Genomic DNA, 26497 nt, shown 5'->3' with positions numbered 1-26497 from the left:
ATTCCTCCCCCTTGCCCTGTGGGGCTGGAGCACCAGAGGGGTGAGGTGTCTCAGTTGGGGCCACATCAGTGAGGGATGGGGGGTTTTGGAGGAGTTATTTGCTTCTCACTTGTGTGGTCCCCACCTGATTTTTTTCTGTGGGTCAGTGGCTCCTGACCCAAAAAGATTCCCCACCCCTGCCATTAATAAAGAAAACATTGAAACCTTTTGTGTTGGACATAAATTAATATTTTTAGTTTATTTAAAATGAAGTTTGATAAACTCTCTCATGTTAGTTTAAGTGCTTAATCTGTTTCAAATTAATATTTCCTTTCTTACTGGTTAAATTAACCCATTCTCCCTAGCTGCAGCACTAGCAAAATGTCTCGGGCATAATTATGTAATTAATGGTGAGTTTCCATTAGCAACTGGTGATTCTCCATTGAAACGTTTGCATTGAGCCAGGTGAGTCACTGGCCTAAATGTTTGAGATCCATTGAGTCCAGGGGACGGATAGGACGGTAAGGCACGGCGCATGCGTACTGGGACAGCCGCGCTCTGCAGCTAAAGAGCGGAGACCGCTAACCGGTCAGCTGAGGTGGTGCGCGTGCGCAGGGTGGGCACTTGGGGGTGTTGCTGTCGCTGTCAGTTCCGGCTGTTTGTTCGGGAAGTGGATCCAGTCCGGAGCCACCGCTGCCGTCTGAAGAGACCCTACCTCTCCCGTCGCCTCCGCTCTCCACTGGCCATGGCCAGGGACTACGATCACCTCTTCAAGCTGCTCATCATTGGCGACAGCGGTGAGGAGGGGAGTGAGGCCGGGTCTTGGGGGTGGGCCTTTCCCGGGTCGGGGGAGGCGGCTTTGTGGCGTCTGAATGGAGAGGGGCCGGGAGGGGCTGGTTTGTGCAGGGGAGGTACCGCTGGGGTGGATGTGTATGGGGGCACATCTGTGCAGGGCAGGATGCCACGTCGTGGGGGTCTAGATAGGGGCAGTGGAGGCTGAGGTGGAAAGGCTGTTCCGGCTTTTACTGGCCTGACCTGGCTTAATTTGTTGTCAGGTAATGTGATACACAGGCAGCAAAGACTTGATGCAGAAACCTTTGTAGACTGTCTGCCAGCTCCTAATCCTGTCACAACTGTGGGTTCAAGTGCATATGATTGAATGGGAGATGAGATTTTTTTTTTTTTTTTTTTTTTTTAAAGAGCATCTGCTGGGCATGCTTGCTGTAGCAGTACTGAGCCAGGGACAGAAAGTTAAGGGCAGTTGAAATGGATCATTTGAGATCTAACCTGCAGTGCTGTTCATGCCATTTTTCTCCTCTGAGGCATAGGTCAGGAATGGAGGCTGGGTCTAGACTACATGGTTCTTCCAAAAAAGAAGCAGAAAAAGCTACGCAAATTGCAGTTCACAATTTGCGTATCATTTTCTGGAAGAGGCTTTTCTGATATTTGGCCTGTCTACACTGGGCCAAACGTTGGGGGGGGGGGGGACCCTTTTTCTGAACATCCCTTCTTCCTCGTAAAATGAGGTTTACAGGGATGCTGAAAAAACGTGTCTGCTCTTCTTCAAAAAAAAAATTTGGAAGGGCAGACACATTCCTTGGATGCAGCAGAATTTTTTGACAACTCTGCAGTCTAGATGTACCCTGATAGAACTAGATTATCTTCTAGAAGAAGGACTCAAATGGGATTCAGAAAATACAGTGAATAATAAACAAAATACTACCATCTGTTAGGTCTACTTCAACAGAACTCAGCATTTTTTTTTCTCTCTCAGGTGTTGGTAAAAGCAGTTTGCTGTTACGCTTCGCAGATAATACATTCTCAGGTGAGTGTTCCCTTTCCTCCTGTGGTGAACTGGCTGAGGGCTGTCCTGGCTCTGCCCCACCATTTGAGAACTAGAGGTCATTTTATCTGACATTGCTAGCTATATTAGAAATCTGTGATCTTCCCAAACAAAAGACAGGACTATGCAGCACTTCAAAGACTAACAAGATGGTTTATTAGTTGATGAGCTTTCGTGGGCCAGACCCACTTCCTCAGATCAAATTGTAGAAGAAAATTGGCACAACCATATATACCAAAGGATACGATCAAAAAAAGTGAACACACACAGAATTGACAAATCAGATTTTAGAACTGAGGGGGCAGGGGAGGTTAGTGTCTATGAGCTAATGATATTAGAGGTGATAATTGGGGAAGCTATCTTTGTAATGGGTAAGATAATTAGCATCTTTGTTAAGGCCCATTTGTAAAGTGTCAAATTTAAGCATGAATGACTGTTCTGAGGCTTCCATTTGTAGTCTGGTGTTAAAGTCTCTTCGAAACAGGATGCATGTAGTTAGGTCATTGAGACAATGCCCAGTCTGGTTGAAATGGCAAGAAACAGTATCACAAAGAAAAAACAGTCTGATACCTGTTTTGTGTGCATTGATTCTTTGGCGAAGTGTCTGAGGAGTTTGTCCAATGTACATAGCAGATGGACACTCTTGGCACATGATGGCATAAACTATATTTCTGGATGAGCAGGAATATGTGTTCTTGATCTTGTAACTGACATGGTTAGGTCCAATAATGGTGTCAGCAGAGTGAATATGTGGACAAAGCTGGCAACAGGGTTTGTTGCAAGGGAAAGTTCCAGGGTTGGTATTAGTGTGGTATGTCCTGTGGTTGTTGGTAAGAATCATCCTGAGGTTAGGTGGTTGTCTGTAGGAGACTATGGGTCTCTCCCCCAAAGCCTCTCGGAGGGTAGTATCCTGTTCCAGTATAGGTTGTAGTTTATTGATGATGCCTTGGACGGGTTTAAGTTGGGGGCTATAGGTGATGATAAGTGGTGTTCTATTATTGGTTTTCTCAGGTCTGTCTTGAAGTAGATGATTTCTGGGTATTCATCCAGCTCTTTCAATTTGTTTTTTTATTTCTCTGGGTGGGTAATTGAGGTTTATAAATGCTTGGTAGAGATCCTGACGCTTCTGGTCTCTGTCAGTGGGATTAGAGCAGATGCGGTTGTATCGAAGGGCTTGGCTATCGATGATGGATCGTATGGTGTGTTCTGGATGGCATGTAAGTAACTGTATGAGTCAGTGGGTTTTCTGTAGAGAGTGGTATCTAATTTACCATTGGTGATTTGTACTGTGGTGTCCAGGAAACGGATCTCTCGTGTAGAATGGTCCAGGCTGAGATTGATGGTGAGGTGTAGATGGTTAAAGTCTCTGGAATGCATCCAGTTTTTCTTGGCCATGGGTCCAGATCATAAAGATGTCATTGATGTAGCGTAAGTAGAGAAGGGGTAAAAGGGGACAGGATCTGAGGAAACATTGTTCTAAGTCAGCCATAAAGATGTTAGCGTACTGTGGGGCCATGCGGGTACCCATGGCTGTGCCACTGATCTGGAGGTATAAGTTGTCCCCAAATTGGAAATAATTGTGGGTGAGAACAAAGTTACCTAGGTCTGCTACCAGATTGGCAGTGGTATCCTCTGGGATAGTGTTTCTAATAGCTTGTAATCCGTCTTCATGTGGGATGTTCGTGTAGAGAGCTTCTACATCCATGGTAGCAGGGATGTTTTTATCGGGGAGGTTATTGATGTTTTGTAGCTTTCTCAGGAAGTCAGTAGTATCTTGGAGATAGCTGGGAGTGTTGGTTGCGTAGGGTTTGAGAAGAGAGTCTACATAGCTGGATAATCCAGTAGTGAGCGTGCCGATACCTGAGATGATGGGATGTCTGGGGCGTCCAGGTTTATGGATTTTGGGAAGCAGATAGAACAATCCTGGTCGGGGTTCAGAAGGTGTTTCTGTGTGGATTTGGTCCCGAGTAGAGGTAGGGAGTTCTTTAAGGAGACAGTGTAGTTTCTTTTGGTATTCTGAAGTGGGATCAGAGGAGAGAGGTCTGTAAAATGTGGTGTTGGAGAGTTGTCTAGTTGCCTCCTGGTCATAGTCGGACTTATTCATAATGACCACAGCACCCCCTTTGTCAGCTGGTTTGATTATAATGTCCAGGTTGTTTTTGAGACTCTGGATAGCATAGTGTTCAGCGCGGCTGAGATTGTGTCGCTTGTTGTCGTTTGTGAATAATGTCAGTCTGTGTGTTATTTTTAGAAAAATAATTCTATATGGACTCCCCCTGACGGTCAGAATTACAATCTCAGCCGTGCTGAACACTATGAATAATGTCAGTGTTGCTTCCGCAAGGGGTTCTGTATGTGGGATAGGGCTGCCAGCGAGTAGGATAAGAGTGGGGTGCAGGAGGGGGTGAGGTTTGGGTGGGAGGTAGGGTGCAGGAGCAGGCTGGGAGTAGGGTGTCTGGGCAGCGGGGAGGGGGCAAGAGCAAGGGTAGGTGCAGTGTGTGGCCAGGAGGGAGGGTGCAGGAGCAAGCTGAGGGTACGGGGTCTTGGTGTGAGTGAGGGGGATTGGGGTGCAGGGTCTGGGCATCGGGGGGGGGGGCACTTACCTGGCTCTGCACCCATGTTGCTCTCAGGCCAATGGGAGCAGTGGGGAAAGCCTCCAGACAGCATGTCATTATGCTGCTGTTCCCCCAGCCAGGGTGGTGGTGGTGGGAGAGTGGCAGTACCTGGAGTCTCTCTCCACGAGCTGGGTCTGGTGGGCAAGTTTGGAGTTTTCTTCATGCTCCCCCGCACCCTCTGAGCAGGAAGCCGGAGTTGATGTTCCAGCTTTGCGGCAACCGCGAGGCTGGAGTGCCAGTGCAGGCTCCCTGCTATGGGGGTGGGCTGAGCTTGAGCCATGGACCACCTGCAAGGCAGGTCCACAGACCAGGTTTGAGAACCACTGGTCTAAGGGAACAAGGTTTTGTGTTGTCACTTGAATACACACTTCCTCTCTGTAGGCAGCTACATTACCACGATTGGAGTGGATTTTAAAATCCGGACAGTTGAGATTAACGGGGAGAAGGTGAAGTTACAAATATGGGACACAGCTGGACAAGAACGTTTCCGGACTATCACATCAACGTGAGTATAGTTGGGCTCCTTTGAATGCAGTGCCAAGCTTAGATATTATGGGCTCCTTGGAATGCTGCTTGGCTATTATGGGACTGGAGTTTCTCAAGCATGTGGTCTATCTGTGTTTGCAGGGATTCCTTTCCAAGCTCTGCCATGACCATTAAGGATGAGGTTTTGTGGTTAAGGAACATGGCTGGGAGGCAGGACTCCTGGATTCTTGGCTATGCAACGGATTTTGTATATGATCTTGGGCAGGTGTCATAACTCCTGCCTCCAGTTTCCCAACTGTAAAACTGGGAATGTTTCTCTATTTTATATACATCAGTAAATAGGGATGTTAAATAGTGTGTAATTGAATAGTTGTGTAACTGCATCAAATTTTAGTGGTTGCACGACTATTTGATAGTTGCTGGGGGCAGGGCTGGCAGGCAGTGCACTCTAGTCCCATTCCTGGGGAACCCTGTCACCCCGCACTGCTGCCTCTCGATCAGAGGCAGCAGCGTGGGGTGGCAGGCGGGAGCTGGTCCGCGAGGGGAGATAGAGGCAGCAGCGCAGGGAGCTGGTTTTTAAAACTAATACACAGGCTGCAGTGTGGGGCAGCAGCAGCCCCTGTCCACAGGATGCCCGAGCTCCCTGGAGAGCAGCCTCTACCTGTGACTGGCCCGGGCTGCTCCGTGGGATGCCAGAGCAGTCTCTGTCGGTGGGCAGCTTGGACGCCCTGCAGATGGGCTGCTGCCACAGAGCAGCCTGTGTCTACGGTGAGCCCAGGCCCACAGCAAACAGAGGCTGCTCCATGCCCACCCCCCGCTGCTGTCTCTGTTAGCTCCCCATGAGCACTGGCTCCTGCCTGCTCCCCTCCGTCTGTAGGAGGCAGCAAGGGGGGGTGGTAGGCAGGTCCATGGAGCCAGCACATGTGGAGAGTCTGCTTAAAAGCTGGCCCCGCCTCCCCCTCCGTGCTGCTGCCTCTCCACCCCCCCCCCCCCCTTGCTGTTTGATACAGAGGCAGCAAGGTGGTGGTGGTGGTGGGGGGGGGGGGAAGAATGCGTGTATTTGACTGGATTAACTGATAAACCTGGGTTTATCAGTTAATCCGTGTAGTCATCTACATGTTGACATCTCTATCAGTAAATCTACTTTCTCAATCTTACGCAAAATGTGCTGCAGAAGTCCAAAGTATTAACCCTCTCTGTCAGTTTTGTAGCTTTGAGGTGTTTAAGGTTTAAGAATTCAGTGTCAAATATGTGGATTCTTTTTGGAATTGCTAATTGTGAAGGGACATTCTGAGTACTCAGGCTATGTCTACACTACAGGGTTTTTGCGCAAAAACAGCCATTTTTCCACAAAAACCTGCAGAGCATCCACACCTCAATCTACAGTCAATCGACAGAACAGAGGGCTTTTTGCGGTGTAGATAAACCTCCTTCTGCGAGGCATAACTCCTTTTTGTGCAAGAGTTCTTGTGCAAAAAGGTGTGTGGGGACACTCAACGGGTTTCTTGTGCAAAAAGAGCCTATCAGAAAAAGCACAGGTGCTCTGTACTTCGAAATAGCTATTTCGAATTTGGTGTTGTTCCTCGTGGAATGAGGCTTACCAAATTCAAAATAAGCGCTCTGCTATTTCGAATTAATTTCAAAATAGCGGTTTGGCTGTGTAGATGCTAGTAAAGTTATTTTGAAATAAGGGCTGTTATTTCGAAATAACTTTGCTGTGTAGACATACCCTTAGACCCTGAGAATGTGGGTGAGACCCATCAGGCAGACACCTGGGAAAGAATTCTCTGTAGTTATTCAGCACCCTCCCCATCTAGTGTCCCATCTCTGGCAGTTCAGGATATTTGTTACTAGCGGTCACAGATAAGCCACCTGCTATTATAGACAGTCTCATACCATCCTCTCCACAAAACTTACCAAGCTTAGTCTTGAAGCCAGTTAGACTTTTTTTTTTCTTCCACATTTTCAAAACTTCACTCTAAGGTTTCCAGCCATCAAAATCTCATTTTAAGACTAAGCTTGTTGATGGCCAGTTCATAGTTCTTTCTTCTTGCATCAACATGGGCACTTAAACAACTTTCCTTCCTCCCTGCTATTTATCCCTGTGATGTATTTATAGAGGGCAGTCATATCTCCCCTTCTCCTTCATTTGGTTAATCATTCACAGCTGAGTTCTCTTTTGGCTTCTGTCAATTAACTGAGCCAGATAATTTTTCATAAAACATATCAGGTAACTATGTAATCTTAGAAGATTAGGGTTGGAAGAAATCTCAGGAGGTCGAGTCCAACCCCCTGCTAAAAGCTAACTACCCTAAAAATAAAAAGCAAATGGGTTTGGCTGCCTTTGGGAGAGCTTTAGATGTTTAGAAATTGGTGAACTGTACTCCACTCCTTTCCTTTTCAACAGTATCCGGGAAGAAATGCAGACTTGTTTCATAAAAGCATTACAGACTTGTTACCTCTCATTAGTGTTCCTGTGCATGACATCCCTTCCTGTTTAAATGCTGTGGCCAGCTTTAGAGAGGAAGTGGTGAGGGGGAGAGGCAGTAAGGCACTGTTGAAGTTCTTATTAGCTGTGCATATGAGCCACTGGTGAGGCTGAATTTGTGCTGAGTCAGCAGAGCACCTTCCTGTTTTCAGAATCCACAGTAGCACTTCAGCTCTGAGTTAATGAGCCTTGGTTCACAGGGCTGTGGAGGCTAATGCCAGCTAGATCTGAAAATCACAATGCCCAGCTATTAAAGGGGAATACCAGGAAATGAGACTGACTTTTTTGAGGACAGAAATAGCTGTAGAAGTCTGATGCAAAGTGTAAACCTTTTGCTTCTCCATCCACTCACAATTATTTAAAACTAAGAACTTTTGAGAATTGTAGCGGATGCTTTCTACATGAAGGTTTTTGGACTTCCTGATGCATATAATACTGCTGCAGTAACAGCTTCTCAGAGCACTGAGGACAGATTGGAAAAATGTGGGGGCTTGTTACTCCCCATATTGAAGATTAGCAGAGTAGATACCAGCAGTGTTCCTTCTAAACTGCAGGGCAGCACAGCTTCACAGGTGATTAATCAGCCCCACCCAGACAGTCAGCTCCATGTACGGAGCCTCTGACTGGGCAGGACTGATTAATCACCTGTGAAGCTGTGCTGTCACTCATCTTAGAGGGAACACTGATTACCAGCCTGCCCCAGAACCTTCCATGTACAAGCAATAAAAATTTCCAGCTTTGCATGCAACTGGAGGACATATTTGCTTTTAGCCCCTCTGGGACATTGATGGCAAAGACTTAAGGAAGAAATGAAAAAGCTGCTCCAACACCTTGTATTGTAGTAGAGCAATGGTTCAAACTTTTTGGCCTGTGGCCCATCCAGCTCAATGCAAACCTTTCTGCAGACTACCAGCTGCTGATGGAAATTTGCCGTTAATTATATAATTACGCCAGAGCCATTTTGCTAGTGCTGCAGCTAGGGAGAATGGTTTAATTTAACCAGTAAGAAAGGAAATATTAAGCAGATTATGTGCTTTAATTTCTCATGTTAGTTTACCAAACTTCATTTTAAATACTGTAAAATATTAATTTATGTTCAACACAAAAGGCTTCAACATTGTCTTTATGGCGGGGTGGGGAACCTTTTTTGGGTTGGGGCCACTGACCCACAGAAAAATCAGTTGGGGACCACACAAGCAAGAAGCAAAACCCTTCACTGATGTGGTCCCCCAACTGAGACACCTCACTCCCCTGTTGCTCCAGCCTCCTCTGCATTGGACCGTATTCCCTGTATAGATAATAAAACAACAAGATTGTGGAGTCAGAATTTTATTGTCAAGGGAGTGTCTGATTTGCTTAGACCAGGGGTGGGCAAAAGCCTGTCAGCGGGCCAGATCCAGCCTGCCTAGGGCTTTGTTCCGGCCCACACGGCAGTTCCAGGCCCCACCCTCTAGCACGTTGCCTGGGAGCCAGGGACTCGCAAGCCCTTTCAACTGCTTCCATTTAAAGTACTTGTGGCTGACGGGTAACAGCCCCAAGGAAGGTGCAAGCCCTTTAAATACAGGCAGTCCCCGGGTTACGTACAAGATAGGGACTGTAGGTTTGTTCTTAAGTTGAATTTGTATGTAAGTCGGAACTGGTACATATTGTAGGGGAAACTCGAGCCAAACATTTCTCCAGAGCTCAGTTTTATTCTCCCACACCTCACTTCCCTCAGTCCTTTATTCTCAAGCTGAAGTGTCTTCTGAGAAAAGCCGCTCCGCGTCTCCCTGGTCTGCTGGGGGGGGGGGGCGCTAGCTTCGCGTCTCCCTGGTCTGCTGGGGGGAAGCAGCTAGTGCGGGGTTGCCTCACCCTGTTTGTAAGTAGGGAGCCGATGTAAGTCGGATCCATGTAACCCGGGGACTGCCTGTAGAAGCAGTTGAAAGGGCTCTAGTGTTCCCTGCTTCCAGGCAATGCACAAGCAGTGAGGCTGGGAGCAGTGAGCCCTTTAAATAGCAGGAATTAAAAGGGCTGGCCGCTCTTGTCCCTCACTAACTGCCTGGGAGCTAAATGGGAGGTGCAAACCCTTTCAACTCCTGCTATTTAAAGCTCTGCCCCTTCTGTCTGAGGTCCTGCCCCTTCTGGGGTGGCCTGTGACCACTTCAAAAATTATTGCCCACCCCTGACTTAGACCAAGCCATTGGGTAGCTAATGAAATTACCTGGCTATAAAGGTTACAGAAGGGTATGGCCAAACAAAGCATGGGTAGGGTGCCAATACATGTCAACAGAACAGTTAAAATTGTAAGTTGTTCTAGCAGTGACTATTTGGATTGAGGTTAAAGATATAAAAAGGGGAAAAGGCGATCCTTGGCTATTGCTATAGACCAATACTACTACTTGCAGATAAAGATAGTCTATAGGTAGATGTCAGTCTGAGAGCATCTTGTTGTAATAATAGTGGGTTTGAAGTGCTGCTGGGAAGACTTAGAGTTGCAATATGACTGAACTGAGTGGAATTCAGTAATAGAAAATGGGAAGCTGTAGTCAAGTCATCTCTGTATAGAAGCCTAACATACTTAAGTTATAGAAGCTGAATATGACTGTGATGGGGTGGCTAAGCCCCGCACTCCAGTGGCCCCGACCCTGGCTTTATACGGGGAAAGAGGGCTGCCGCACGGTGTCCCTGCTCAGCGAGGGGGGGCGGGGCTCGGAACAGTGGGTGCGCAATGCCCGGCGCTGGGGGGAGGGGTGGAGTGTGGGGTCACATGCAGATCGATGGGACATTTAAACCCCACGTCGGCGGGAAGGAAGGGGAGCTGGATGTGCCATGGAGGAGAGGAGGACAAGCAGTTCCACAGGCGGTCGGGAGGAGAGACTCCTCAGACCCACGGCCCCAACGTCCGAGACATCACCGGGTAGGAACAAGCAGGCGGTGTCGTCGAGTCCATCGGTTGTGAGGCGAGGGGGGGGGGGGGGGGGGTAGGAAGTGGCCCAGGGCAGGGCATTTCTATAGCCCGCGGGCTGGCGAGTTTCAGGAGGAGCCCCCTGCCAGCCGGACAGGGACACGATTGACCCTGCCCTTAGGGCCCTGGGCTGGGACTTGTGAGTGAGGGTGGGCCCGGGTCCCCCTACCCCCTCCCTCTACTGGGTGGAGAGACCTCGATCTACTCCAGCATTGCCGACAGGAAGAAGGTCCATCGCAGTTTATAGAGGCAGGCTAATTTGTGGACCGGTCGTGTTAATGCCAGGGTAAGGCCCCCAGACGGGGGTGTTGGCCTATCGGACCACATGGCCGCTCGTAGCTGAACCTGATGGAGAGCATTGAGGACCATAGGGCCGTGCCTGTGACCCTCGAAGACCCGAGCATAAGCAGGGACTTCGGGAAGAGGGGACATAACTTTGTTTGCGTTTTTGTGGTAATTAAAGGGGCTGCTCCCCCACCCCGGGGTCGCGACGTGACAGATGATGGAGAATGTGGGCACTCTGACCCTGAATCCCTGAAGTAAGGGATTAGGGGAACATAGAGACTCAATCCTGAGACGATTGCTGGCTTTTTTTTTTTTTTTTTTTTTTTTTTAAGTAGACATGGAGCCAGCTAAGTTGCTGGAGTGGCTCGCAGAAAACCAAAGACAACAGCAAAAACAGGAGACCCACTTGATACAGCAGTTGATGGCACAACACCAAGAGCAACAGCGACAGCTATTGCGGGAGCTGGCGGAGCAGCAGCAGGCACAGCAAGAGTAATGGATGCAGCAATATGCGGTGACTGGACGAGGAAGCCAGGGGGCGAAATGGACCCAGGGCAACGCAACACTTACCTATACATTTGGTGAAGATGGGCCCAGCAGATGACCCGGAAGCCTTCCTAGTCACATTCAAGAGAGTGGCCCGTTGGCCGGAAGATCGTTGAGCCACTCTTCTCGCCCCCTACCTGACTGGGCCAGTCCAGTAGTGAGGCACTGCACTATTACAAAGTCAAGGAAGTGATCCTGGACCAGATGGGGATAACCGTGGAAACTTACAGACAACGGTTCAGGCAGGAACAATACCCGCCCGGGGCAAGACCAAGGGCAGTAGTATAGAAACTCCGGGAGACAGGCTGGCGGTGGCTAGAACTAGATCAGCGGAGTGGGGCACAGGTTGCTGAACTCGTGGTGTTGGAACAATTCCTCCAGATTTTACCCAGTGGGGGACAACGGTGGGTGCGATGGCATCACCCATCCACTCTCTGAGGCAGTTGCCCTCATGGAAGACTACTTGATGGCCGAGTCAGCGGAAGGAGTAGGAAAGGGGGCCAGGGAAAATCCGGTGCCGAAAACTGCTTTAGAACGGTCAAGCCGCCCGAGAGACAGCAACGAGACTGGCTGGGCGAGGCCCCAAGGAAGAGGGGACAGCTGGAGACTGGCTCCAGTCTGGTCGGGGCCCGTTAGGGAAGCAAGGTCTGAGGGAAACCCCCACCTCCCGAAGAGAAGGACCGGAACCCAGCGAGGGGTGGCCCGATCAAGAACACCTGTTTCAGGTGCAGCCAGGAGGGTCATCTTCAGGAGGAGTGTGTGATGGGATGAGGTCACAGGCGACCCCTCAGGGGTGCCTCCTGGGGTGCTGGCACGGCCACTGCCACTCGCCTTCCTGCTCTCTGGGGCTCCTCACCTCCCGGTCCTGCTGGGCCAGCTCCCTGGTCTCCCCCAGCCAAAGCCCTGACCTGAGGTCCCTGCCCCCACCGAGAAGCAGCACAGACACTGAACCTCCTCAGGTCCAAGGAGAGTGCAGTTTAGGGCCCAGCCTCCTGAGAGAGCACTCCCCAGATGGGATCAGACCCCAAAGAATTAGGTAAGCCCCCTTTAGCAATGGAAGGGGGAATGTGCACGCTGGTTGCCCCCCAGGTAACAATCGCTTACTCTGGGTTTGATAGAAAATAAAAATGGTTTTGTGAAGTGGAAGCAGTAGGATTTAAGTGGTAATAAGTGAAAGTAGGCAGAGCAAAGTAGGTCACAAATCAAAAGAAACAAAACCACTTGGCTAATTCTACATTGAAACCTCAGTGCAAACTTAAACTCACCCTAAAAGCTCTTTTCCAGCTGCCACTCTAAATCAGGGCTGTCTTCCATGCCCTGGGGTCTCAGGCTCCTTCCTCCAGGTGCAACCCAGCCAAAAGCCCCAGGCCTCTCCTATTCTTTTTGTTAAAGAATTGAGGCCCCTCCCTACCAACTACTTCTCAGACTTAAGGACAAAAGATTGTTTTACAGTGGCTCATCTAGAAGTTGCAGGTAACACCCTCCATGTCTCCCATTCATACATTTGAAACTCACCAAGTATTCCCCACTCCATGCGTCTAATTTTCCACATACAAATGATACATACAACAGAGTAAGATAAACAGAACCAACAGATTGACATGAAGATTGATGGGTTACATGAAATAATTTTCTCAAACCACCTTTGAGTTATGTATATTCAAGTCCGAGAGTCTATTTCATAAAGCAGGGGGGGTCCGTCACAGAGTGTCCTTACATGGACTGTACATTCGGGCAGGTATTATTGGCAGACGCAGACCAGAAGCTGCGGGAGGGATGGTGGATTGTCAAGGCAATTGAGGTGGAAGGGGTGCCAGTGATTGCTCTGGTTGATTCCGGGTGCAGCCAGACTATTATCAGGGCCGACCTAGTGCAGGAGGGGGCACTACCGGACCGCCCGTATTTATGCAATGTGTACATGGGGACGTGCGACCCTACCCCACAATGTGGGTGCAGATCGCCGATGGACAAGAGGAGGGGTGGTGTTATGTGGTAGTAGCCCCTAAGTTAGCCTACCCCATCCTGCTGGGGAGAGACCAGCAGGACTTTCCTTGCATAGTGAAAGAATGGAGCCAACAGCGCCTCGGGAAGGATCCGAGTGCTCTGAATGGGGAGACGGTGGATTCTAGGAGGGAAGTCACCCCAACCCTAGATCGGGGGCACAATGCCTGGCCCCCACTGGAAATCCGGCTACGGGAGAGGCCCCCCCCCCCCCCCCCCCCCCCCCGGCCTTGGCACCCTATCCTGACACATGGGGCGGCGATTTTGTGCGGAAGCAAAGAGAGGACTTGTCACTGAGCCAGGCCTGGGATGATGCTGCAACCCCTGAGGAGGGAGAGGATTCGGAAGGACGACGTCAGAAGGGCCCCTGCTTTGAGGTATGACGAGACCGCCTTTATCAGGTCGCAAAGGATCCCGAGGGGAGCTGTGGCAACTGTTAGTCCCCACCTGGTATCGCAGACAGATCTTGGAGCTGGCCCATGCCAACCCATGGGCAGGCCATTTAGGACATGAGAAAACGCTACAAAGGCTGCTGCAGAGGTTCTGTTGGCCGGGAATATACAGGGAGGTGAAGGACTTCTGCGACTCCTGCCCCAAATGCCAGAGGACCGGCCCCCAAAAGGGTACTGAAGGCACCTTTAGTCCCTTTACCAGTAGTCGAGGTCCCCTTTGAGAAGGTTGTGCTAGACCTAGTCGGCCCGCTCGAGCGTACATGGGCATCAGTACATCCTTGTCCTGATAAGTTATGTGACCAGGTACCCGGAGGCCATACCTCTCAGGAATACCACTGCCCCCACTCTGGCTACGGAACTAGTGAAGGTTTTTTCACGAGTAGGGATTCCATGTGAAATTTTAACTGACCAGGGGACTAATGTCATCTCCCGATTGATGGCAGAGCTCTGCCACTTGTTTTTAGTGTCTTAATCTTCAACCTCAGTTTACCACCCTCAGACAGACGGTTTAGTGGAAAAGTTCAACAAAACGCTTAAAAGTATGCTGCGCAGGTTCATGGAGGAAGACCCCCGAGACTGGGACAGGCTCCTGCCAGCCTTGTTATTCGCGGTCAGGGAAGTGCCCCAGTCGTCTACCAGGTTCTCACCTTTTGAGCTGCTGTATGGGCATCAGCCCAGGGGCATATTAGATATAATTAAAGAAGCTTGGGAAGAACAAGAGTCACGGGTGCAGGGATCGGTACATTACATACTCAACTTGCGAGAGAGGTTGCAGACCCTGGGTGAGTTTGCTAAGGCAAATCTGCTAAAAGCCCAAGATAGGCAAGCACGGTATTATGACAGAGGGGCGAAGCTGAGGACCTTCGAGCCGGGGAACAGGGTGCTGCTCCTGTTACCCTCTCAGGACTCCAAGTTATTGGCTAAATGGCAGGGGCCTTTCGAGGTGGTACGGTGCATAGGAGAGGTTGATTATGAGATACGAGTCCCCGGTCAGCAGCGGATCACCCAGATCTACCATATCAATCTCCTAAAGAAATGGAATGCCTGAGAGGGACTGATGATCAACCCTTGCCCTCCCGAGCCTGAATTAGGACCCTGGGGAGAGGGTAGTGCTAACTCATTTCTCCTACCGGTGGGGGAGAAACTAACCCCAGACCAACAGACGAAGCTACAGCAGTTATGAAGCTTCTCGCAAGTTTTATCCGACCACCCTGGCCTACCACCATGTGGCTATGACCCCCGGTAAAAAGATACGAGAGCCCGTCTGCCCTCTTCCCAGGAAGATGTGGGACACTGTCTGGGATGAACTACAAAGGATGTTGCGATGGAGCGTGGTAGAAGAATTGCACAGTGAGTGGCGGAGCCCCATAGTCCTAGTGCCGAAACCAGATGGGTCAACCCACTTTTGCATTGATTTTCATAAAGTAAATGCTATATCTCGTTTCAATGCTTACCCCATGCCTTGGGTGGATGAACTTTTGGAGCGGTTAGGAAATGCCCAATACATATCCACCCTCTTATTTAACTAAAGGCTATTGGCAAATTCCTTGAACACCAGTCTCTAAGGTAAAGACAGCCTTTTCCACCCCATTCGGGCTATACCGATTTGGGAGGATGCCCTTTGGGCTACACGGGGCGGCCACGACCTTTCAGCGGCTAATGGACAAAGTGCTACAAAAACATAGTCGATATGCCGCCGCTTACATCAATGACATAGCGATACATAGCTCATCTTGGCCCGAACACCTTCAGCGGTTAGCAGCAGTGTTAACAACACCGAGAGATGCTGGTCTCACGGCAAATCCCAGCAAGTGCCGCTTTGGGGAGCGGGAAATATCTTATCTGGGGTACACGGTGGGGCAGGGTAAATTGAAACCCCTGGTGGACAAGGTGAGCGCCCCGAGGGACTATCCGACCCCTTCGACCAAAAAACAAGTGTGCCAGTTTTTAGGCCTAGCAGGGTATTACCGCAGATTTGTCCCCAACTTTGCGACCCTCGCTGCACCCTTAACAGACCTGATGAGGAGCGCCCTACCTAAGAAAGTAAGCTGGACCGAGGAAACCGAACAAGCGTTTCGGGCCTTGAAAGGTCAGCTGACCTATGCCCCGGTACTGGAGCAGCCTGACTTCACAAAGCCATTTGTATTACAAACTGACGCTTCTGGAGTCGGACTAGGGGCGGTATTGTCCCAGGAAGAGGGCGGAGAGGAACACCCAATCCTTTATATAAGCTGAAAACTGTTCCCCCCAGGAGCTGAAATATTCAACAATTGAAAAAGAGGCGCTAGCCATGAAGTGGGCTACTGATGTGTTACGTTACTATCTTTTAGGAACCCAGTTCCAATTGATCACTGACCACGCCCCGCTCAGGTGGCTCCACTCTGCTGTTTGTCCATCGAGGTTGATGAGGACCACCCAGTGTCATCAGTTTAGTTGCGGGTGGGTTCGGAGATGGCTGATTAGTCCAATCCGAGCCCGAAATTGACGGTTACAGTGGGGATACGAAAGATCGGACTGCCGACCGGAGGAAGAGAAGATACCAGCCCTGGACTTGCGAAGAAGAGGTTTCTCTGCAGCATAACGCAGTCTCTTTTGTTCGTGGGCTATTGCACCATCATGTATTCGTCTGTGCCAGGCGGACCGATCATCAGCAATACTCTCCCAATTTCCAGGATCTATGTTACAGTTCTTAAGGGAGGCCTTAAGGGTGTCTTTGAATCTCTTCTTTTGACCTCCAAGAGATCGCTTGCCATGTTGTAATTCACCATAGAGCATCTTCTTGGGCAATCGATCATCAGACATGCGCACAACATGGCTAGCCCATCTGAGTTGTGCCTTGCAAAGCATGGTGTGAATGCTTGTCATATTAGCCTGTAGAAGAACATCAGTATCTGGCACTTTATGCTGCCATCTTATCTTCAGCAGTTTCTGTAGACAGTTCAGGTGGAAGTGATTCAGCTTTTTCGCATGACTACTATATACAGTTCAGGTCTCACAAGCATAGAGGAGGGTGGGCAAGACGACCACCGAGTAGACTTTTAGCTTGGTCTCAGTCTTAATGCTTCTTCGATTCCAAACATTAAGTTGAAGCCTTCCAAAAGCTGCACTGGCTCTAGCGATTCTAGTATTCACCTCCTCGTCGATGTTGGCTGCCTTCGATAGAGTGCTGCCAAGATATGTAAACCTGTCCACATTTTCGAGCTTCTGGCCATTGACAGTGATGGATGGCTCAGTGTAGTCACAACCAGGAGTGGGCTGATGCAGAACCTTGGTTTTTTTGGTGGAGATTGTGAGGCCAAAGCTCATGCACGCTGCGGAAAATAGATTCATGCAATGTTGCATGCCTGCTTGCGTACCTGAGTTGAGGGCGCAGTCATCCGCAAATAGAAAGTCACGAATGGTCTCGACCTGGACCTTGGTTCTGGTCTGAAGCCTCCTCAAGTTAAATAGCCTTCCATCAAAACGGTAGCGCAGGTCGATCCCGACATTATTTTCTCTAAAGGCATCAATCAGCGCAGCAGAGAACATAAGGCTGAAGAGACTGGGGGCCAGGACGCATCCCTGTTTCACACCATTTGTGACTGCGAATGGCTCTGAATAATTGCCACGATCTTGGACTCTGGCAAGCATGCCGTCATGGAACTGCTTCACCATTTCAATGAAGGTATCTGGGCATCCAAATTTGGCCATAATCTTCCAGAGGCCCTCACGACTGACAGAGTCAAATGCTTTAGTTAGATCCACAAAGACAGTGTAGAGCTGGACATTCTGTTCTTGACACTTTTCTTGTAGTTGTCTGGCGGCAAATATCCTGTCAGTAGTACCTCATCCTTTTCTGAAGCCACACTGACTTTCTGGCAAGAGACCTTGGTCAAGGTGCTGTGCGAGTCTGCTTAAAAGTATTCTGGCGAGAATCTTTCCTGCAACACAGAGCAGAGTGATTCCTCTGTAGTTGTCACAAGAGTGGCGATTTCCCTTGCGCTTGTATAGATGAATAATCTTTGAAGTCTTGCGGAACGCGTTTCTGTTTCCACATCTCACAGAACATTTCAGTAAGCCTCTTAATTAACTTGTGTCCACCAGATTTATAAATTTCAGCTGGAATAGAATCAGCTCCAGGAACTTTACTGTTGGAGAGCAGTTCAGTGGCCTTTTGAGTTTCCAGTACTGTTGGAGGATCAGCCAGGCTTTCGTTGATCTCCACCTGAGGTAGGCGGTTTATTGCCGCCTCGTTGATAGAAGAGGGCCTGTTAAGGACATCGGCAAAGTGCTCTGCCCAGCGATTAAGGATCTTCTCCTTATCAGTGAGCAAAGTACTACCATCTGCGCTCGAGAGGGGCTGAACCAGATGTGACTGGGCCATACACAGCCTGAAGAGCATTGTAGAAGTTCTTCATATCGTGTCTGTCGGCAAAGGCCTGGATCTCATCGGCTTTCTGGCTCAGCCATGTATCCTGCATCTCACGTAGCTTCATCTGTACAGTCTGACGTATCTTGGTGAAGGCAACTTTTTTTTGCTACAGATTTAGGGTCGCTGCTGTAGGCACGATGGAGACTATGTTTTTCATCCAGCAATGCCTTGATTTCTCCACAGTTTTGGTCGAACCAGTCCTGGTGCTTGCTTGTGGTGACGCCAATTAACTTGGAGGCAGTGGAGTACACCAGCTGTTTGAAAGCTGCCCAGCTGGGCTCTATATCAGCGTCCGTTCCAGTGGCTTCCAGCTTAAATGCCAGGGCGTCAGCAAGTGATTGTTGGACGCCACTGTCTTTCAGTCTGGAGACATTTAGGCGCTTTGGGGCCATAATGCCTTGTGGACGTCTGGGGGGCCGAATCCTAAGGTTCATCTTTGAGATGAGCAGTCTGTGGTCCGTCCAGCAGTCGGCGCCACACATAGCCTTGGTCACATGGACATCCTGTCAGTCTTTCCTACTGACTATTATATAGTCGATTAGATGCCAGTGCTTTGAGCGGGGGTGCATCCAAGTTGTTCCGCCTGTCCAAACGTAACAGAACATGGTATTAGTTATCAGGAGATCATTTGTTGCACATGTCCTCAAGAGCAGATGTCCATTGCTATTACAGCTACCAATGCCATATCTACCGATGACTCCCTTCCAGGAATCATGATCAGTACCAACTCTGGCGTTGAAGTCGCCTAAAACGATCAGCTTGTCTGACTTTGGTATTGTAGCAATCAGCTCTTCCAGGTCTTGGTAGAATTTGTCCTTGATGTCTTCTGGGTTAGTCATTGTTGATGCGTAAGCACTAATAAATGTGACCTTGCTTTTTCCCAGACAGAGGTAACTTCAGCACCATCAGCCAGTCATTGATTCCCCTTGGTAGGTTGGATAGCTTATTCACCAGATTTGTCTGCACAGCAAATCCGACTCGCGGCGTTCGTCTATTCTTCGCCCACTCCAGAAGAAGGTGTAACCTGCTCCAATTTCAGTGAGCTGTCCTTCCTCTGCCAGCTGCGTCTCACTCAAAGCTGCTATATCAATCTTGTAGCGAGCAAGCTCCTTGGCAATCAGGGCAGTTATCCTTTCGGGTCTGTCGGCATCCGTATGATCCATGAGGGTACGTATGTTCCACGCTCCAAGAATGAGTGGAGTGTTACTGGTTTTCTTTGTATTTCGACCGCATAAGCGGGATTCCCACCAGCTGGTCAGGATTGGTGAAGCAGGCATTTTTTAGGGCACCTTTTCTAGCCCCTTCCTCAGACTACAGAGGTAAGCAGCGCTATCCTAAAAAGGACTGCTCAGTCGCCCAGGTGGCTGCCGAAAACCACTGCTGCTTCAGATCAGTGGAAGACGACACTATAGCCTGAGCCGCCTGCGTGCAGGTTCGCCACTGCGGCTGCCAGTGTAGCCACACCTGCCGTTTCGCAGCTAGCCCATCGCCGCAGGACTTAGGGTGAAGAAATGGATGATAACATGGGTGACATGCGAGTAAATTTGATTAAATTGAGGGAGAGTTGCGCATCATCAACCTCACTCTCTCGTCCAAGCTCCAGTGGCAAGACATAGTCAAGATGGCTGGAATGGAAGCTGCATGCAGTGGATGACCAGGGCGTTCTACGTGTCTTGCCGTGCTCTATGCTGTCCACAAAGCATTGCTGGAAATCGCCTTTCTGCCCGTTGACCACATGGTGATTCCTCCGTGCAGTCCACCGAATCCAGTCTTCATGTGCATTGGGTGACAAGCCCAAAACTCACCAATGGTTCAGAGCTCATCGGCTACCCTCACCTGGTTCAGCCGACCAGTCGAAGCCGTTGCCCGTGGTGTGGCCGCTGTGCACGCTACAGCTACTTGGCTCCACTCTATGAAGGATATGAATGCCCAGATTATGCGATGGTACCTGTCACAACAACGCGGACTTTTTTTCAAGGGCTCCCCTGGACAAGGGGGGCAGGGAGCAGAGGGTGAGACCCAACTTGAAGGGGCGTGTGTGTGACTGAGTGGCTAAACCCCGCACTCCAGCGGCCCTGACCCTGGCTTTATACGGGGAAAGAGGGCTGCCGCGCTACTCTTGCATCGCCTGCTCTGCAGCCGCAAAACAGCTGAGCGCTGGCGCATCCCCGCTCAGCGAAGTGGGGGGGGGCAGGGCTTGGAACAGCGGCTGTGCAATGCCTGGCGCTGGGGGGAGGGGCAGAGCGTGGAGTCACATCTGCCCAGCGTTCAGCGTCTGGGACGCCAGGTCGACGGGACATTTAAACCCCGCGTCAGTGGGAAGGAAGGGGATCTGGATATGCCGTGGAGGAAAGGAACTCCGGCAGTGGGAGGAGGTGCCAAGCCCCGCAGGAGGATGTGCGGTTCCACAGGCGGTCGGGAGGAGAGACTCCTCGGACCCATGGCCCCAACGTCCGAGACATCACCCGATAGAAACAAGCAGGCGGTGTTGGGTCCATCGGTTTTGAGACAAGGGCCGGGGGGGGTGGGGTAGGAAGTGGCCCAGGGCAGGGTGTTTCTCTAGCCGGCATGCTGGCGAGTTTCAGGAGGAGCCCCCTGCCAGCCGGACAGGGACAGGATTGACCCTGCCCTTAGGGCCCTGGGCCGGGACCCGTGAGTGAGGGTGGGCCCGGGTCACCCCAGCCCCTCCCTCTACTGGATAGAGAGACCTCGATCTACTCCAGCATTGCCAGCAGGAGGAAGGTCCATCGCGGTTTATAGAGACAGGCTAATTTGTGGGCCGGTCATGTTAATGCCAGGGTAAAGCCCCCCAGACAGGGGTGTTGGCCTATCGGGCAGCTCCTAGTGGGACCTGACTGAGAGCGTTGAGGACCATAGGGCCGTGCCTGTGACCCTTGAAGATCCGAGCATAAGCGGGGACTTCGGGAAGAGGGGACATAACATAAACACAAACAAAGTTAATTAAAGGGGCTGCTCCCCCACCCCGGGGTCACGGCATGACAGTGACACACAAGCTGTTAAGGAATGTCAAGGAAGCTGAGCAGAAGAATTATTTTTTATAAAGCCAGGAAAAGTAAAATAGACTGAAAAATCCAATAGTAAATAGCAAAATGTCAAAAATAGCAAGACTGTGTACATATAAAAAATGAGGGGTCTTGAAGTTGTTGTTGGTGTCTAGGTGGAGCAGTGACTAGTGCACTAGCCTTTTAACTTTGGATTTAGAGAGCTGGGTTGACTTTCCTCTAAACACAATTTTAGTTTTCACCTAATCCCATATGTGCATATCACAAATCCTTTGGGGATGTTGCAGGTCACAAATACGATTTAGAGTTGCATTTGCTGCATATTTTCATGCTTGGTCTGCTCAAGTACATTTGCAAGAATAGAACAGTTTAAAAAAAAACAATTTGGTAGTTTATATCCAGTCCCTTTAAAATAAGGACTAGGGATGCTAAAAATTGAGTAATAGGGTAACTGTGTGCAACTACTGAAAATCTCAGTGGTTACATGGTGTGACAGGGTCAGGCCTGAGGGATACAGAAGAGTGCTAGAAGGAAAGTATGTTATCCCTAGATTAAGTAGGTCTCTGTTTCCTGGGTAAACTGGCAGGGGTTGGCCTAGGGGCTTCCCTGCTGGCCCAACGGGTACTACTAAGGGGGGGAAAAAAATCTTCTGGCAACCTGTGTGCGCATATCACACACACCTACATGGAATGTATATGAGCAACGGTTATGAGAGGTAAGTAACCGTTTTTTCCTAACTGCCACCAGTGGTCAGTCTTTAATTTGTGCAGGAACTAAGATTCACATGAAATAGGAAGGCAATGGAGGATGGACTACCACTGTCTACTCATGCAGCTGGAAGATAATGCTTATCTTTGTTTGGGTCCCAGGCATCCTGAACAGGAACTGTAGGAGCCCGTTTATCAGTATAGGCTGGTCTCTGAAACTTGTTCATATGGACCAACATGCACAGTTCTCTGCTAAGTTTAGAGGCAGAGAATGGGCTGACAGTTGAATGTTAAATGACTCCCAGTGGGGCAAGGGGGATGGGGACTTGTTTGTTCAGGGTTGGGGATTTATATCTAAATGATTTAGAGACCCCTTCCAAAGGAAGGTGTTCAGGAGCTTGGCCTTATCCTTAAGTTTGAACTAGCATCTGTGTCCCTTTCCCACCCCCTAGGTATTACAGAGGGACGCATGGGGTCATTGTTGTCTATGATGTCACCAGTGCAGAATCCTTTGTGAATGTAAAGCGGTGGTTACATGAAATTAACCAAAACTGTGATGATGTCTGCCGGATACTGGGTAAGATCCTGCTCTGCTGCTGCTTGTTCTGGAGAACCTTTGCTTTGGCAGCATAGGAGTTTTACCACTGACCTTTTTTCCTTTTTAGTGGGAAATAAGAATGATGACCCAGAGAGGAAAGTGGTGGAGACAGAAGATGCCTATAAATTTGCTGGGCAGATGGGAATCCAACTGTTTGAGACCAGTGCCAAAGAAAACATTAACGTGGAAGAGGTAATACCCTGAGGGGCATGGGGCTATTGCTACTTTTCAGAAGTAACAGGTTAGGAAAGGCAAAATATTGCATCTGTTAAAGGGTGATGTAAATTTTACTGTTATGAGGCCACATCCCAACAAAAGTAGGAGGGGTTTTCATTGCTATTAGCATTTATTCTGCCAGGGTAGGAAGAGTAATATCCCTCGGTGTATGCAAACTACAGACAAGCAGTTACAGTGAGGGGAAAAGTGGGGAAAGATGACTTCTTAAGCATAATAAAGGTTAAAGCTGGATGGCGAAAAGAATACAAATGCATCAGCCTATGTCTTGCTGGAGTGCCAGCCTCATTGGAAGGGAATGCTTGATCCCGAGTCATTGGCCTTGGTGGAGCTGTGGACAAACCCTAACTTGCTGTTCATGGTGCTATTAGGCTAGACCTTCACTCTCTGGCTTTAGTGGGGAAGGGAAATGTGGGGCTGGATGATGCTTTGGTGGGGCTGTGAGAGAATATGCTGAAATCTGACTTGCTGGTTTAGTAGCATCATGGGGCCTGCTTTTGAGGTTTCCTCTTCTCTGAAGGGTACCTCCTCAGCAGCCATCCTGCACTCCCAGGTGCTCTGAACATGCTTGTGTTTTTCTTGCAGATGTTTAATTGCATTACAGAGCTGGTTCTGCGAGCAAAGAAAGAAAACTTAGCAAAGCAGCAACAGCAGCAACAGAATGACTTGGTGAAGCTAACTAAGAACAGTAAACGGAAGAAGCGGTGCTGCTAACACTCTTTCCTTGTTGCAGAGAGACTGCTCTGACTGATTAGCCCCTCCTAGACTTGGGCTACTTCACTGGGGCAGGCTTTGGGAGGACTCTCAGTTTTGTGCCATTATTTAAAGATTTTTCTCCATGTTTTCTATCAAGAGGCACTGGCACCTTACCATGTTAGTGCCAAGAAAGTATCGGATGGACACTTGCTCCCTTTCTTCTCCCCTGCTCACTCCAGTGCGCCTTGTAGGCCATGTCCTTTCTTGTCTACCAAGTGGACTGATTAATCCAAGAGTTTGTATATAATGTATATTGCTTTAACCAGCCGCTCCTCCCTCTTGTCACTTTGGCTTATGACTTCTTAATGTCAATCAATCATGAACTGCAGTTACCTTTTTAAAGATAGAATACAAAGTTCCTAACTCTAGTAGGCTCCAGGCTAGCATCAATTGTTGCTGAGGGTTTGGGCTCCGGGCTGGTGCCCCTGGGTCCTTTGGTTTCACTTTGAGTTCCAGGCTGTTACTGGGGCTTTGGCTTAATTTTTCTAGGTCCCAGGGTTGCTGCTGGAGCCTGGGGTTTCACTTCACCAACCCCTGGGCTAGCGGCTGGTGCTGGGTTTCACTTTGTCATGCTCCAGGTTTGTGGTCAGGACCTTGGGTTTCACCTTTGCTTTGTGGTGCAGCCCAGCTGTACATGTGCTCTTTAGTTTGTATTGAGAGATTTAAAACTAAACCTGCAAAAATTGGATTTATTTGGATTTAAACTTTTTGGTTATTTAAAAAAAAAATGAAACTGAACTCCTGTGACATCAGCTTCTGGGTTTGCTGGTTGTTCCAGGCAAGGGTCCAGACTCTTCTTGAGCGTAACAAGATAGTGTGAATCTGCCAAAAAAAAGCTCCTCATGTTGCCTTATCAAGTAGATCTGAACTCAAATGTGAATGCTGGTGGCAAAGCAATGCTTTCCAGAGAGATGAAACATATGGCTGTGAATCCAGCTCTTTGGGTTGGCTTTTGGATCCAACAGTTGCTGCAGCATCATTCCCAGGAGTCTCCTGTCACAGTGGAGGACAGCTCTCTCTAATGTAAAGAAATGGAAAGTTATTGCTCACATTATGTGGTGATGGTTGTGGGTAGCGTTGTCTTTGTTCAGCCTAATGAGACCAGAGTATGTTACCAAACAGCATTCCCCTGGCCTTCACTTGTGGGAAAATAAGGACTCAGTTCATCAATCCCTGAAATAGATATGTTTGGGCTGCTGAGTAACACATGTTCATCAACTGATTATCTAAGCAAAAAAGAAATTCTCCTGAAATACTGACTGGAAAGGGGTGGGGGCTGTGGCTGCTGGCCCACTCTTGACCTTTAGGACACAGCACTTGGATATCAGCATGTGGTCCTCAAGAATCACTAGCCATAGGTTTGGTAGAGCATGTCCCACTGACATTCATGAGCTAGAAATCATCCTAGCCACATCCCAGGAAAGGCTAAATTGAAATCAGACTCATTTATTTTTGCCCATCTTTTTAGCTTCATATGGTTTGTGTTAAAAGCCCTGATCATACAATCACATCACAGATCAGTCTGACTTGAAGTGTTTTTTTTTTTTTCCCCTTCATGCAAACCATGAATGTGTAACTGGTTTTTAACCAGTGCAGGTGTTGGAAGTGTATAGCAGCTGCCTTTTCCCATCCTCCATCTCTCTTCTGCACATATCTGTCCACAGCTTTCATTGGTAACCCAAGAGTAAAAATGAGCTGGGGGGGATAGTGGGGTGATACTGCTAGAGCGAGCACTGCATGAGTGACAAGACATGCATTGGTTGCTTTTGGAAGTGGCAGGAGAAATTATACCAGGCATCTACCCTATGTGCTTCCAGTGTGGAATATAGCATATGTACCAGCAAGGAGCTCTGTCAACCTTCCTATTGAAATGGAGCTGGCGTGTGCCACCCGTCACTGCTCTGTAGCCTCAACCGGAATTATGTTGATGAGGTTGTGTGCTAAAGAGTTTGCAGATCTCAATAAGGGTGAAGGGAATAGGCAAAAGTAAAGGAAAACTCTGAAGTTGTTGGAACTGATGTAGTAAATTGAGGAAACGGTGCACCTGATCTAGAGTGTTTTGATGTGGGAAGGTTAGTCATTGTGCCACCAAATCCTGGACTCGGGTGCGAGCTTTGCCAATCCAGCAGTCCCAACTTCCTGGCTTGAAGGGTTGTGTGTTTTTGTGTGTGTGTTTTTGTTTTGTTTTTTAATTCTGACTCTACTGGCTGTAGAGGAGCAGCTGTCTACCTGCTGCTGCCACTGAGTATTAAACTGTAAGAGGGTGGGGAGTGGAGACTGCCTCTCCAGTGGTGCTGATGTGAAGTTTCCTAATGTTAAGTGATGGAATGTCTAACTGGTTTGCTAGGATTATTTCTGTATTGACAGTTTCTAATTATGCTTTTTAACTTTTAAAAAACTAAAAATAAAGATTTACAAGCTGCCAAATCTGTTTCCTCTGCTGTTCAGCATCTGGATTTAGGTCCTATCCCTGGGTTGACTCCATCCTCTTGTTATATGTGGTGTTTTTCTGCAGAGGGTATTTAGCAAGGGACAGTAGCTGCCTTCAATCATCTTGCTGCCCTGGGATTTTTTTCCCCCTGTTTAGTGGAACTGTGTATTAAATCTTCCTTTATTGGTGATTTGTGCTTTACACCTTCATTCCTGTCCCAAGGTCAACCTTTGAAGACTTCACTTGCAATTACACAAGGTAGAGCTGGAGACTCCAGCAGAATTTGGAGCTCTTTGTTAGAGGCTGGAGAGGACAAATATTAATTAATAAGAGGCTGTCTTTTTAAATGTTGTGGGTCTACCTGCACTTAATGTTCCTCCCTTCTGTAGTGACTCATGGCCATGGCTGTGCTTGTTGCATCCGGTATTTAGTTTCTCCTTCATACAACCTTGAAGACTTTGGGAAGCATCTGTGTCCATTTTTCCTCTGGAGAAATGAGACAAAATCTCAGCCCCTGGAAGGTGTTTTTCTTCCACATCTGGTTCCAGAATAGCACTCAGGGACTTCCCATGTGGAATGGGGAAACCTAACATGAACTGTAAAAGGTCTTTACCTACTTGGTGCAAAATATAGGTGTTTCATTGTTTTAATGTTGCCTTGTGTTCTGTCTGAACTGGCTATTGCTTAACCAATTTTTT

At 48.8% G+C, this 26497-nt stretch overlaps 1 protein-coding gene across 3 annotated transcripts; it reads left to right on the top strand.

Moving 5' to 3' along the window:
- The first annotated feature begins 579 nt into the window (after window positions 1-579).
- LOC102463148 (ras-related protein Rab-35) lies at window positions 580-24593 on the top strand. Of its 3 annotated transcripts, XM_075897806.1 has the most exons (6): window positions 580-776; window positions 1754-1804; window positions 4819-4942; window positions 22233-22357; window positions 22446-22570; window positions 23198-24593. In XM_075897806.1, the coding sequence occupies exons 1-6, from the start codon at window positions 725-727 to the stop codon at window positions 23324-23326; spliced, it is 606 nt and encodes a 201-aa protein (XP_075753921.1). In that variant the 5' UTR covers window positions 580-724; the 3' UTR covers window positions 23327-24593. The 3 variants fall into 3 exon arrangements, with proteins under 3 accessions (XP_075753921.1, XP_075753918.1, XP_075753919.1); XM_075897803.1 differs by lacking the exons at window positions 580-776; window positions 1754-1804 and adding an exon at window positions 10976-12222 and having other exon boundaries at window positions 4817-4942; XM_075897804.1 differs by lacking the exons at window positions 580-776; window positions 1754-1804 and adding an exon at window positions 10973-12222 and having other exon boundaries at window positions 4818-4942.
- Window positions 24594-26497: the final 1904 nt, after the last annotated feature.

The sequence above is a fragment of the Pelodiscus sinensis genome, chromosome 15 (assembly GCF_049634645.1).
Source record: "Pelodiscus sinensis isolate JC-2024 chromosome 15, ASM4963464v1, whole genome shotgun sequence".
Taxonomy (NCBI): domain Eukaryota; kingdom Metazoa; phylum Chordata; order Testudines; family Trionychidae; genus Pelodiscus; species Pelodiscus sinensis.
This window is presented reverse-complemented; position numbering and strand designations above follow the sequence as displayed.